Source organism: Scleropages formosus, chromosome 3 (genome assembly GCF_900964775.1).
Source record: "Scleropages formosus chromosome 3, fSclFor1.1, whole genome shotgun sequence".
In the NCBI taxonomy this organism is placed as follows: domain Eukaryota; kingdom Metazoa; phylum Chordata; class Actinopteri; order Osteoglossiformes; family Osteoglossidae; genus Scleropages; species Scleropages formosus.
This window is the reverse complement of record NC_041808.1, coordinates 15,407,899-15,420,881: the sequence shown is the minus strand read 5'-3', so window position 1 is coordinate 15,420,881 and position 12,983 is coordinate 15,407,899. Positions and strand designations below refer to the sequence as shown.

General features: G+C 38.2%; 1 protein-coding gene across 3 annotated transcripts; it reads left to right on the top strand.

Moving 5' to 3' along the window:
* Positions 1–481: 481 nt before the first annotated feature.
* LOC108934962 (uncharacterized) lies at positions 482–12,398 on the top strand. Of its 3 annotated transcripts, none has more exons than XM_018753203.2 (20): positions 482–725; positions 2,229–3,111; positions 3,598–3,801; positions 3,999–4,353; positions 4,476–4,576; positions 4,727–4,746; positions 5,876–5,916; positions 6,050–6,100; positions 6,339–6,474; positions 6,788–6,947; positions 7,924–8,047; positions 8,186–8,220; positions 9,290–9,353; positions 9,941–9,975; positions 10,177–10,240; positions 10,385–10,477; positions 10,575–10,591; positions 10,769–10,802; positions 10,896–10,995; positions 11,232–12,398. In XM_018753203.2, the coding sequence occupies exons 1-19, from the start codon at positions 537–539 to the stop codon at positions 10,969–10,971; spliced, it is 2,682 nt and encodes an 893-aa protein (XP_018608719.2). In that variant the 5' UTR covers positions 482–536; the 3' UTR covers positions 10,972–10,995; positions 11,232–12,398. The 3 variants fall into 3 exon arrangements, with proteins under 3 accessions (XP_018608719.2, XP_018608717.2, XP_018608720.2); XM_018753201.2 differs by having other exon boundaries at positions 484–725; positions 4,727–4,752; XM_018753204.2 differs by lacking the exon at positions 482–725 and adding an exon at positions 732–934 and having other exon boundaries at positions 4,727–4,752.
* Positions 12,399–12,983: the final 585 nt, after the last annotated feature.

The following is a 12,983-nucleotide window of genomic DNA, read 5'->3' as shown; positions in this document are numbered from 1 at the left end:
TGTTGGGTGAAGGCATCGGCTACATACTAGTTAATAACATACTGTTGAAACGAGTGGAACATCTTTAATATTGAAGAATACAAAAAAAAAAAACAAGCATAACAAAGCAGACGAAACACTGCCCATGTTCTGTGGTAAGAGGAAGCCATAGTGATCATGGGTTTGCCTCTTCACTGACAGTACAAAGGCAGCACTATACTATTCTTTAGCAGCTCTATTTAATTTAGGCACCTAAGAAACTTTCAAGGATTTGAAAGAAAAAAAAAAAAACTCCAAAATGTGTTATGTCCAAAGGCGTAAGGGAAAAAGCAGCCCATCTCCACTCGGACACCTACTTTCGCTAAACATTTGACTTGTTCTGATCATGGTGGCAGTGGTCTGGGGCCTATCACGGAATTACTTGAGGGGACATATCATCGCAGAGTCCAGAACACACACACTCAATGACTCGCCCTTTCACACACTAAAGGCTATTTAGCGTCAACAGTTCACGTGAATTGCGTGTCTTTCGAGTGGGAGGAAACCAGAAGTAACCCATGAATACAGGGGAAAAACGCACAAAAAATCTACACAGACCGAGCCGGATTCGAAACGAAACCCGGTCGAAGAGTGAGGAACAGCGCTACGACTATCGCGCTATCCCTCCGCTCGGATCGGCGCCAGAACGCGCATGCGCTGTGGTATCCGCTATTCCCCCGGGAGAGAGACGTCGTGAGCGCACACCTGTAGGCTTTCTGCTCATTTGTTTGAAACTTTTGTGAGGGAGGGAAGTAGGTGTTAAATTTGAAAGAAAAGAAAAGAGAGCTTAAGCTCAGCAATGCGGACTCTGCGATAAAATGGAAAAACTGAAACTTTAACGATATAGGTTTTTCTTTTTTTCCCCCCCTTTCCCCCGAATTGTCGTAAAAGTAAGGAGACGAACGGAATGGAACGGGTGAGAATAATTTTGCGTGTGTGTAAAACTTGTTAAATAAATATTGTGAATTTTTCATCTTCTTGGTAAAATAAAATAAGCATGATTATCGTTTCTTTAATTGCATTTTAACTTGATATTTACGTCAGTTTTTTTGACAAGCAACAACATTTGCATTGCCGAATCCGATTACTCGAAAAGTGGCAGTATTGATTAATTTACTCTTTCTTTGGATAGATTTTTAATAATTCTACTGGAGTTTTGAAGTCTAATTGAAGTCTGCATTGCAGACTTGAACCAGTTTTTTTTTTTAAATTTCAATTATAAACGTGCATATATCCGACCTTGTCGTACTGTTTGTGTTTGGATGACGTATGTAATAATTAGTATTCATGACGTTATGTACGAATGGAAAGAGATGCGCCTGTATTTATATTATTTTGTGTGTGTGTGTGTGTGTGTATGTGTGTGTGTGTGTGTGTGTGTGTGTGTGTGTGTATATATATATATATATATATATTCTGAATGAACAGAGAGATAATATTTCTGTATCATCTATCTGTGTGTATGTGTCTGTACAGACACCCTTTACGCAAATTCGATTTACGTAAATCTGGGTTTACGTAAAAAAAAAATAAAAAATTGCCGGCGTACGCAAAATATCTGAAATACGAACAGTTAAGGGCAAGTTGGCCTAGCCGATCAAGGCATGAAGCTGCATCGTCACACTTTCCGCGTGTTTTGAGCCATAAACGCATCTCCTCTCGTTAGTTAGTGTGGTGCTTTTTTTCCTCCATTTTTATTTTTTTTACCCATTTCATTATTCGCAGTTGTGGTAAACGTGTACTTTGAAGGAGAACGAGAACCGGCATCTCCTCGCAAGTGTACACAGCAATCGATTTTGAGATGAAATTGAAAATAATAAGGACGTATGAAAGTGGACAAAGAATAAGCCCATTGTCTAGTCTAGGGGAACCAGGGTTAGCCCTATCCACTGTGAATACGATAAGGAGGCTGCTGCACATGTAAAAGAGTACATGAAAGGAACAGCTAGTAGGAAAACAATAACAACGAAGAAACGTCAAGATGCAATAACTGATGGAAAATTTGTTGATGTTATGTTGAATGGCGGGCGAGGAGGGGGAATCTGGCGTACGCAAGTTTTGACTTGCATAAGGGGTTGAATGGTCTATTTGTGTAAATCGGGGGGGTGTCGTGTATATTTGTTTATATATTCTAAATGAAAGAAGAGAGCGATAATGTGCCTATATCTACATTTGTGTTTATGCGTTGTGTTTGTGTGTTCCTTTCATAGGAGAGTTTGACTGGCTTTAAAGCCATACGAGCCAAGTTTCAGGAGGAGATCGCCAAGAACCAGGGCAGAAACAAGCCTACTGTTCCTGACAAGCCGAAGCAAGTTCCACCTGCTGGACCGCCATCTTCACTTCTGAGTGCTGTTAATGTGATCTCTGACAACAGGCCAGCAGTTATGCCATGTGTTGTCTTCAAAGACCCCAAGACAGGCCCAGCATTTAAGCGACCCATCTCCCAACCTCTCCCACTGCCGCCCTGCACACCTCCCCTCTTCACTGGAGATGAAAACGCACGGTGCTCCTTCAGAGATAAGCGATTGTCACTCGTGTTGCCGGTGCAGCCAAAACAACACAAACCTCAACAACCTGTGTCATTTAGTGGTTTCTCCCAATCTGACATGCCTCAAAAAGAGGCATTTCCTTTCAAATTAGCATCTCCAGAACCCATGAAAGAAAATGCCTTCACTACTTTGGCTGATAACCCAGTTGGGGAGAATTTTGGGGAAGAGAGCATGGTTGCTCCTCTTCAGCTGTATTCAAATACTGAGTCCCCATCTCAGAGCCCAGATGCACTAGCCACTCTTTCCTTAGCTGAAGAAGCACGCAGTGGATCTCTGTGGAACATAGCCATGCCATGCAATTTTAACACTCTTCAAACCAGTGAGAGAGAGCATGTACCTAGTTCTTTATTGCTGTCCACCAGTTCAAAGAGCAAGTCAGCTGCTTATGAAGAGCAACATCCTGCAGTGCATGCCAATAAACTGTCCTCCAAGTGCTCCCCCACAGATGACAAAATGAAGGAAGAATTTCTTCAGAAATCCTCTAGCGACCTTAAGTCCACCAGTGTGTCTGCATTAGCGGCCAAGATCAATGGCAGTACTCACCGTAAGTAATTATAAAATGGTTGCTAATTTGGATACTACTGTTAATTGGCATTTAATTGATACTGTTGTCCAAAGCAATGTGCTCAATATTAGGCAACTTCTTAAAAAAAAAAAAAAAAAAAAACTACACGTTTGTACATCGGGACATTACTACGGTATCAATTTAGGGTAAGTACCTTAATCGAAGGGTGCTAACGGCAGGAAGGGAAACGATTCAGACACCTTCTGATTGCAAGGCAACATTAACCATTACTGTACGTGCTGCTTGCGGCTAGTGTTGTGATCTAACTGATTTTAGAGAAAAACTCAGTATGAGCAATCCTCTACCCTGCTATTTAAACTGTAGCAAGGATTGTACTTCAGAGGTCTTTGACTTTTCAGAAGACTTTTTTTTTTTTAAAGCAGTTACAAATTTTAAATTGAAGTTTTCTTTCCAAATGGTTTTAAAGTTCATTCACGTCTAACATTGAACTGGTTTTTTGTCCAGGAAAGATTATAGAAACCTTGGAGGAGATCATGGGCTCTGGAGCAAAGGTTTTGCAGCCAAGGTTTCAGACTGAAACTTTGCCACCTAAAGTACCTCTTCCAAGTCTACAGTCTCTTGGTCCCAAGCTGCAGAAGCCTCCAAGACCCCCATTTGTGGATCTCTCTTCTTACTGGACCACAATGGCAAAAGCTCATGGTGAAAGGGGTGGGTACAACTTTTAGAAAGACCAGCCATCAGTATGTTTTCTTTTTGTCTGTATTTACAGATGTTTATACATGTCACAACACAGTAGTGTTAGCTGGAATACACAAATATGTTGTAACAATATTTTAAATTAAAAGGCTCAGTACAGTAATAACACAGAATTGTTTTGGATTCCCCCCCCCCCAAAAAAATATCAGGCCTCATTGGAGCACCTCAGAATCTGGCTGCTGAGCATCCACAGCTTCAAAGTGCAGAACCTATGGTTGGAGATCTACGAAACTCAGAATTTCCAGACACAAGTGCTTCAGACTTGAATGCAACAGAAATCAAGGGTCTTTATCCTGGACACCAGCCCCTTAGTTCTGTAGAGCCTGAAGCTCAGGAGCCTAAGGTCTCAATTCTTCAGGCTCTGGGGTTATGGAGCAGGGCTCTGGATTCTGAAGTTGCAGAATTTATAGAACCTGGAGCATCAGCTTCCGAGGCATCTCAAATTCCATGTCCTGCTCCTGTAACTGAATCTCTTGCAAATAGAGAACCTAAGCAGCCAGCAAGGTATTTATTTTTTTTAGTAGCTTTATGAGGCATGTGTACTGTAATGGGTCATTGCTGCTGTTTTTTTAATATTTTTTTTTTTTTTGAGTTAGACATTGTAACTTTGCTGTATTCGTTCCCAGACTCAACTATGATACCACTGACAATCTTTATGAAGATGTTGAGAATGTCAGGAAGCTTCACCGTGGTCATCACACGTGGAAGCGCAAAAGCATTCCAAAAAGTAAGCCTTTTCAAAATGTAACAAATAGCTTACTACATATTTGTATGTTTAATACTGTACTACATATTTTATTTGAAGTTATGTCAGCACAATTGTTTTCATGGGTCAGGTACATTTAAAATTGCTTTTGGTTTATTTGTTGTTTTGTAGATCCATATGCTGATTCCCAGGTAATGGTAAGGGATATTTCTTTAAGTTATTGTTTTAAACACTCTAAATGTTGACCATGATTATGTAAGTATTCTGGATGAGACCGTGTCGTGTAGGAAACTGGTTCCGACGTTTCCTATATGACGTGGTCTCATCCAGAAGACTTAGAACCCCAGTCAGTTGACACCGGCCATGGAAGCCTACGTGTTTTGACATGATTATGTACACTGGCTCTTTAAGTTATGAACGTTCAAAGTACAAGTTTTCAGTCAGTACTCTAGTTAATTTTTACATTTTCTTCACTTTTGTTTTAAAAGTGTATCAATGAAAGGGTGACAGCTGTCTATGTTTCCATGTCTTACCAATAGTTGACAGTAAAATGCACGTGAGCAGAATGGAAGCAGCATAAGGAGTTCAGTACTGCCTTCTTTCAGCTCCTTCCACAGTATTCACAGCTCACGTGTGGTGATCCTGTCTGACTGAATAACAAAATGAGGAATGTATCCCAGACATATGGGATATATCGATCATTTGGCAGTGTGTAGGTGTTTGTGGAGAGAATGGTTTTTTTTTTTTTTTTTTTTTTTTTTTTGTCGTCGTTATGAATTAGTTTTAATGTATTTCAAGGTGAATCATATTTAAAAGAAAAGCCTTGGAAAGATAGTTATTCACTAAAGCCATATCCAACGTTTTTACATAACATTATCCTTAATTAAATGGATGTCTTTATGCTTTTATTGCTTTTATAGCTAAAAAGAGTTTGAAGTGGCCTATAGCTGACAAACTTTTTTTTTAATGAGATTAATCAGTGAAATTGAATGGGAGCTTGTGGAGATGATGTATTTAATATAGTTTTAGCTTAAAAGTTGCTAACAATCTTACTCATAAGTAAATGAATGTTACATGTATTACCTAGGGTTTGTTTATAGTGACTTAGTGGTAAACAATATATAAATGTAAGCAGTCCTTTATATGCCCCCATTCATCCAATTGAAAATACATTTTAGGTTGTTGGAAGCAAGCAAGACTGATTTTGCTTTGTGTGAAATTTTCATTTGGGCTGAACTAAAAATTTTTCAGTAATAAAACCACCCTTAAGTATTTCAGACTGAAATAATGGTTTTTTTTAAAAAAGTATTTTGTTTACAGAATGAAGATGGGCGCAAGAGTGCATGGTTTCATAATCCATGGTGGGTCATCATGTAGTGTTTTTGTTAAAAATTGCATTTGTGTAAATCATTGACAAATGTTATAGAATTTTATGCACTATGTATAGGGTACTGTCATTTTTGGCTGTCTTTATTTCTACTTTTTTTTTTTTAGGTTTGGTATGACTGGGGAACTCCATAGTCTGTCATACTCACATGGAGATGGGTATTGTGTATTTTTTTTTTTTTTTTTTTTGTAATTTACATTGAAATCTTTTTTTATTGAATTTTTAAAAATATTTAATTTATGCTTCTTTTGATAATATGGTACACTGATGCTCTTTGCTGGTCTTTGACACTATGTTCATTACTTTGTGGTTTGTTTCATTTTTCTGGCCTGATTTATTTATTAACTCTTACATGTCTCTGACCACTATGCCACCTGTGTCCTTTGGCCTATGCAGCCATGGTCGAAAGGTAAGCCCTGAGGACCATGAGGACAAAGAGCTCAAGAAGAGAGAGAAGCATCGTCTGGAACGAGAGAAAAAGGAGCAAAAAGAGAGGGAGAAGAAGGAGCAGGAAATGAAAAAGAAATTCAAGGTAGGTGTCTTGAAAATAGAAACATTTATGAAACACAGGGTTTTATAAAAGGAAGAATCTTTCATTAACATGGATCTGTTCAGTTGTTGTAAGTAGGCCTGTTGTACTCAGTTATTCAGGGGAGTTATAATGATTTTGGAGTTTGGGACCCTAGGAAATGGTAGACTTTAGGGCTAAAACTAAGTTTATTGGTGTTTTTAATTACAGGATTTAGGCGTCCAATGTAATGTTCTTGGAATTTAATTTATTGGTTCTTTATAAGTTTTTGTAAAGACTGGTAGCATTTGATAATATTAGTTTAATCCTTCATCAGATAACTGGGGAAGAGGAGCCTATGTATCAGGCTAAGGTGACTGTGGCCAGCAAGGGTCGCAAAGGAGACCTGCCTGTGCAGACTGGGGATGTGGTTAGCATCATCCGTACCACCGACTGCCCCAAAGGGAAGTGGCTGGCACGGGATAGCAACAATAGATGTGAGTTTGTTGGCAGCTACTGCCTTTTTATTCAGTTTAGTAATGGTGGTCAAAACTGTTGCCTGTCACAGACATTTTTTATAAAGGTTCTTACATCTGCTGACAATCCTGGTGATTTGGGGCTATCCATGTCAAGAAGGTGGCTCATTGTATAACATGATATAATGTCATTGTGATATAGTCAATATATTTAACTTTTTTTTTTTTTTGTTACATTCACCATATTACTTTTAGAACTTTGTTCTTTGTAATGGCCTTCTGTTAATCATTAAAATGGTCTTTCAATTTTGTAACATTATTGTTGGAACCCACCCCAATATTATGTGGATGCACACCTCCTTTTAACAAAACCTTTTGACTCCAGTCATGACATTAAGCTTGAATGAGAACATTTTATTTGAAGATCAGCTCTGAGAAACTCCAGCTTTATTTATCTCATATGTTGCACATAATGATGGTGTGCTTAAAATGTAAATTTAAATAAAGGAGTGATAATGTTTAGAGGTTTTAACTTTCTAATTATGTTCATAGGAATTAAAGGAGACATTTCTCTAATACATTTATTCAATTACTTGTTTTTCTCCAGAGCAAGTTAATGTTAAGATACCTAGTTATTATTTATACAGCTGGGTAATTTTACTGGAGCAATTTAGGGTAAGTACCTTGCTCAAAGGTACTGCAACTGGAGGTGGGATTCAAGCATTCATCTTTGGGCCCAAAGGCAGCAGCTCTAACCACTACACAACCAGCTCCCCCTTAAATGTGAACTACTACTAAATACGCACATGCAGGAGGCAATAATTCCATGCTTTTACAGAAATCAGTAACTGCCAGAGAATTAGAAGTAACTGGCCAGAAATTCAGAACACTAAACGCATGAATATACAAGATTCATAAAATAAGAGAATGTTTTATTGAGAACAGATGAAAACAGTATACTGTGAAGATGTGAGTGAAGTGGTCTGTGCTTCTGCAGATGGCTATGTCCCTGTGATGAATGTAGAGCTGGACATCAAGGAGATGCTGGAGCTGGGAAAGAAGGCAAGCCAGGCAGCATGTCGTGGCACCATGGAGGGAGATTATGTCAGCGACGGCAGCAGGTTCCTTGGCTACGATGCGCTGTCACATTGACCACAAGCTTATTAGTATGACTAGACAATCACATTCTTATTACTGAACATTTTGGTGGAGTGCCGTTTCAGAGATTGTTCTTTGGTTTGCTCTTCTCCTTTTTGCAGATCTTCTAACCAGTGGCCTGTTCTGACTAGCAGCTGTAAGTATATTTGGACCTGCAGTGATATGCTGTCTTGTGGTTCAAGCAAGTATCGTTGATGCTTGAACAATGCGGGGGCTAGGGGTGCTGACCCTCCGTGCAGTTGAAAATCCACGTATAACTTTTGACTAATTCATCTCTATTTTAGATTAATTAATCTTGTAATAGTGGGCAGCTGCAGACCTCAATCTGTTACATATCAAGCAATTCAACCTTTTCTTGTAATGTCATGACTTTTCTCAGCATCACTAGTGGCACTTTGTATGGGTCCCATGGTTTTATTCAAGGTTTACGGTATCGCACTAAACACGGTGAAAAATACGCGGGAACCGCAAGAGATTACTTTTTACTGCGGTACACAATTTCCTCGAGAGACTAACTGCTCACGCGGAGATGATTAGCGTCATTCTACAAACTGTGCAGAACCGCCGTTCTTTTGTGGAGTAACTTTTTAAAAAAAAATGAACTTTTTATAACATTTGTGTAATATTTATGTTGAGAAAATTGATCAAATATGCCAATATTTTATGCATTCATGACATACTGTACTACATGTTTTTTCATTGGACTCGTAGCCTCCTGCGCATTATCTGCATTTTACATATGTGCGTAAAGTTTTTATTTTCTTTGTTTGTTTTTTTTTCTTAAATGTGTGATATATGGTAGTAAAAGAGAGACTAATTACAGTAATGATTTAATACTGCATCTTTGTTTACATTTCTCTCGATTGCAAATGTTGCCATGTATGGTCTGTTTGTGCGTGTAAGTTTTATTAACTTTGATAATAGACTTGTGTATATTTTATGTTGGTACATGATAGATGGACTATCTACATATTTTGTGCATTCATGGACAAGTGGTTGTTGACGGATGGATGACATGCCTAACGTTTTCTTAACTTTTTCAGTATTTCCAGGCTACGTGGTTTGTCAGTTTTTTCACATTCTTGCAATTCTCCAAAAAATTTCCAATATTCTGCGAAAAAATCTGTGTGAAAGTGGACCAGTTCAAACCTGTGTTGTTCAAGGGTCAGCTGTGTTTGCAGTTTTATTTTCATCTGTGCTCTCAGTTACAGACAGTGAGGAATGGACATGCGATGATGAAGAAAGCGTTTCCTCACCCTCGGATGCACGGTAATTTTCTCCTTTCTGCTCTTAGTTTGTCTGTAATGGTCTATAATTCATTCATACACAAAGATAGGCAATAAAGGAGGATGACGGTTAAGCACATTTAACCAGGATGTTACCGGGCTGAGTCTCAGGAATGGCTCCTGGGCAGGGTACAGTTAACTTAAATTGCTCGTGAATAAATATTGTAATACTGTTGGGATGCAGCTGGTAGTGTAGTGGTTAGAGCTGCTGTCGTTGGGTCTTAATATTGCAGGTTTGAATCTCACCTCAAGCTATATTACCCTTGAGCAAGGTACTAACCCTGAATTGTGCTAGCAAAAATTACCCAGCTGTATAAACTGATAAATAATTGTAAGTGGCTTAACATTGCAGTCTCTTTGGAGAAAGGCATCAGCTAAATGAATAATGTAAATGTATACCAGATATTGTAAGACTCTTTGGATAATGGCACTACTAATATGAATACCAATGAAATGTTTGAAATCAGCATAAATATTCTCATTTACTCATTTCTTATATGTACCTATGTTACACATGGACCTTTGCTTGTTTTTATATGAACATTTATTGGTCATTTAAATTCTTTCCAGAGGTCATATCCAAACACTGTTGATGCCTGAAACATGTAAGTGTATCAAGGGAAGGATTTGTGCTGCTTTAAGTTCAATTTTAATTAATGCATATGCAACATGTTGATACAAGATTAATTTTTTTTGTAGTTTAATAAATGCAGTTAATTGCTCTGTGAAGTGTGAATGTGACTGGAATGGATATGTGTAGTGTAGTCCTATTCCTGGTTTGAATGTGTAACTCTTCTGCTTGACAGCCTTCACAAATGGAAATGCTCAACTTGCTTTCAGTGACATCAGCTCAGAGGACAGTAGCATGCTGTAAGTTCAGGCACCCTGGGGTCTGCACACCTAAATGTTCTGTTTTGTTACTGTGTTGTGTTTTTAATATGGGGTGTTATGTGATGGCAGAAATAGTTGCTAATCCCTGATTAGTCAGCAACTTACTACTTTTACTTATCCTAGTGCAAGACACGAAGCACTCCAGAAACTTGCCAGCTTCTTTGAGCAACAGCAAGAAACTGGCGATACAACAGAAAATGAAGACATTAACCTAAAGTACAGGAGTGCACATTTTTTTCAAATTTACCATACTGTAAATACTGTTTTACCAATTTTAATCTCCCCTTTGTCTCCACATGCTTTATTGCCCAAGAACTGAAGAACAATTTGGTAAGTAAACACTGATTATCTGGTGTATGTATTCAGATCCCTCTTTAGAACCTTTCTGTTGTGTGCATGGCCAAAACATTGAATTCAACTTGTCATTAACTGAATCCTGTTATCACTTAATAAACATGCAGGCAGATATGTACAGAAATTCCAATAAACCTTTTCCCTCTTGTTCAGAGTTTTTCTGTTCGGTAGAGGAACAAATGTGTCTGTAAGTATAACCGTTTAAATGGAGTGTATTACCATATGACTCTTTAAATGATATAACATGACACAGAAGATCAAAGCTGTGTTCCTCCTGCAGTCAGCAGGAAGATGATTTCCAGGTATCGGACCTGATGATCCTGCCCCCACCGGAGCCATATGCAGATAGAGGATGACTGGCTGAATGGCTGCAGTCCCAGGTGATTGTCTCCTCAGGGCTGAAACAACTGAATTATGTCAAGAATGGTTGTGGGAAGAGACTGAGTTCATTGATTTGGCATCGTTGTTTCATTTGGTTTTTTGCAAGACTTCTAGAATTTACCAGCTCTAATGTGTTTTGCAACACTGCAGTACTTTACTGAGAGAAATCCTTGTCGATCTAGTACACATGCTTTCTGCAACTGATGTCTATCCACCCTCTTTGTTTTCCCTACAGTCACACCTACTGGTGGAGATGAATGAACCTTAATGGACTCGGTCTTGTATGTGCAAATACATCTGTCACGGCGAGGGAGTAAGACTAACATCATGATTTGGAGTTCTGACCATCTGCATTTCAGAAAATTCCCCAGGACTGTTTTCAGAATTAAATCTTGCCATTGATTTTGTAGGTGTTTAATCAGGCAAAGTAAAAAACAGTGGGAAGTGACTGTCAGTCAGCTTCAGTCACTCTGTCTTAACAAAGCAACTTCAGCAGCCAAAAAAGCAAATGTTCTAAAAAGGTAAACCATTAGCATAAGTGCAGTACGATGATTGAGTTGCAGCATAAAATGGTTTTGTATACTGAAACTGAACGAGCTCTTACGAACACAATTCACTTAATTTCGAACTGGTATTTCTATGTCTGGTTTTTCAGTAAGTAGTAACCCATGACAGTCATTTTTGGCATCTGCTATTGTGATGTGGTGAAAAATATGAGCGAGTATTAGTTTGGTAAAATAGGGGTATACTATCCTAAGCACAGCAAAGGTCTGTTAGCCTTCAAACATGCCATGCACATATTTAGAAAGGTCGCTGTATCATGTTCTATTGTTATGCAAAATTGCCAAGAATCTGCATGTTTATTTTTGGTAGTTCATTTATTCTGTTCCAAGTGTTTCAAAATGCTGAGGTTTTTCTAAATTCATTGTGAATTTTTTTTTTTTTTTTTTTTTGTTTTTTGTTTTTTGTTAGGACCTGGGATGAAGTTTAGTGCACAGGAAAACTTTTTTTTTCCACATTTTTTCCCTCCCTCGATGTAGAATATCTTTTCTTTTGCAATCAATAAACTCATTTAAATGGAGCCTACTCCTCTCAGTGTGAATGGCCTGCACACCACAATACATTACATATGTCTATACAGTGTCATGGCTGGTAGACTTGCTTTTCATTACTTTGTATTGCAGGCCAAAAGATTTTACCCACCCTTAATAGAGCAGCAAGAAATTAAATATTTACAATTGCCACATTTTTCAATAAGGATCCAGACTTCCACCATAAAGTGTACACCTAAGGGAAACTGTAATGCTTGCTTTACTTACTTGCTGTAATTATGTTTCTATGTTAGAGATGAATTAGATTGTTAGGAGTTTAAGTGAATGCCCAGCTTTTTTTTTTTTTTTGGTAACTACCAGGTGAGGTGGCATTGTTAGTGCTTGAAAATGAAGTGTTCAAACTAAAATATAAAAATCTATAAACCAAATTTAAGCACTGAATAAGTGGTTGATAAAGAATCAATTAAAATATTTAAAAGAAAAGCTATAAAATATCTATCGTCATTAACCGCTTGTCCTGATCAGGAAAGGGGTGGTCTGGAGCCTATCCTGGAATCGGTATGTGCAAAGCTTTGAGGGGTATGCCCTGGACTGGATGCTAGTCCATTGTAGCGTAGCCACATGCACACATTTACTTACCAAGTTGCACTACGGGCGATTTAGCATCACTCATTCACCAGAACTGCATGTCATTCCACTGCGGGCGGAAACGTCTTTATTTCTGTATTTTAATTTTTTTTAAACCAACCAATTATTTTGACCCCCCCCCCAAAAAAAAAAAAAAAAACATGCCTGAGAATGGGAATTTCCCTACTTCAATTTTTTTCTTTTTTAAATGGAGTACATTAACTCTTATGGGTGTATTCTCTAGACAGTCCATTTTTCAAGTTGTGATGATCTGCTTGATGTGCAAAATGTAATCTACAGTTGGTTGC

Bases quoted from the DNA above. Each gene is read 5' to 3' on its own strand.
- LOC108934962 (XM_018753201.2), top strand. From the start codon at position 537: ATGAATACAGGGGAAAAACGCACAAAAAATCTACACAGACCGAGCCGG. The intron at 6,475-6,787 runs GTAGGTGTCTTG...ATCCTTCATCAG, and splicing joins AAATGAAAAAGAAATTCAAG to ATAACTGGGGAAGAGGAGCC. The intron at 10,803-10,895 runs GTAAGTATAACC...TTCCTCCTGCAG, and splicing joins GTAGAGGAACAAATGTGTCT to TCAGCAGGAAGATGATTTCC.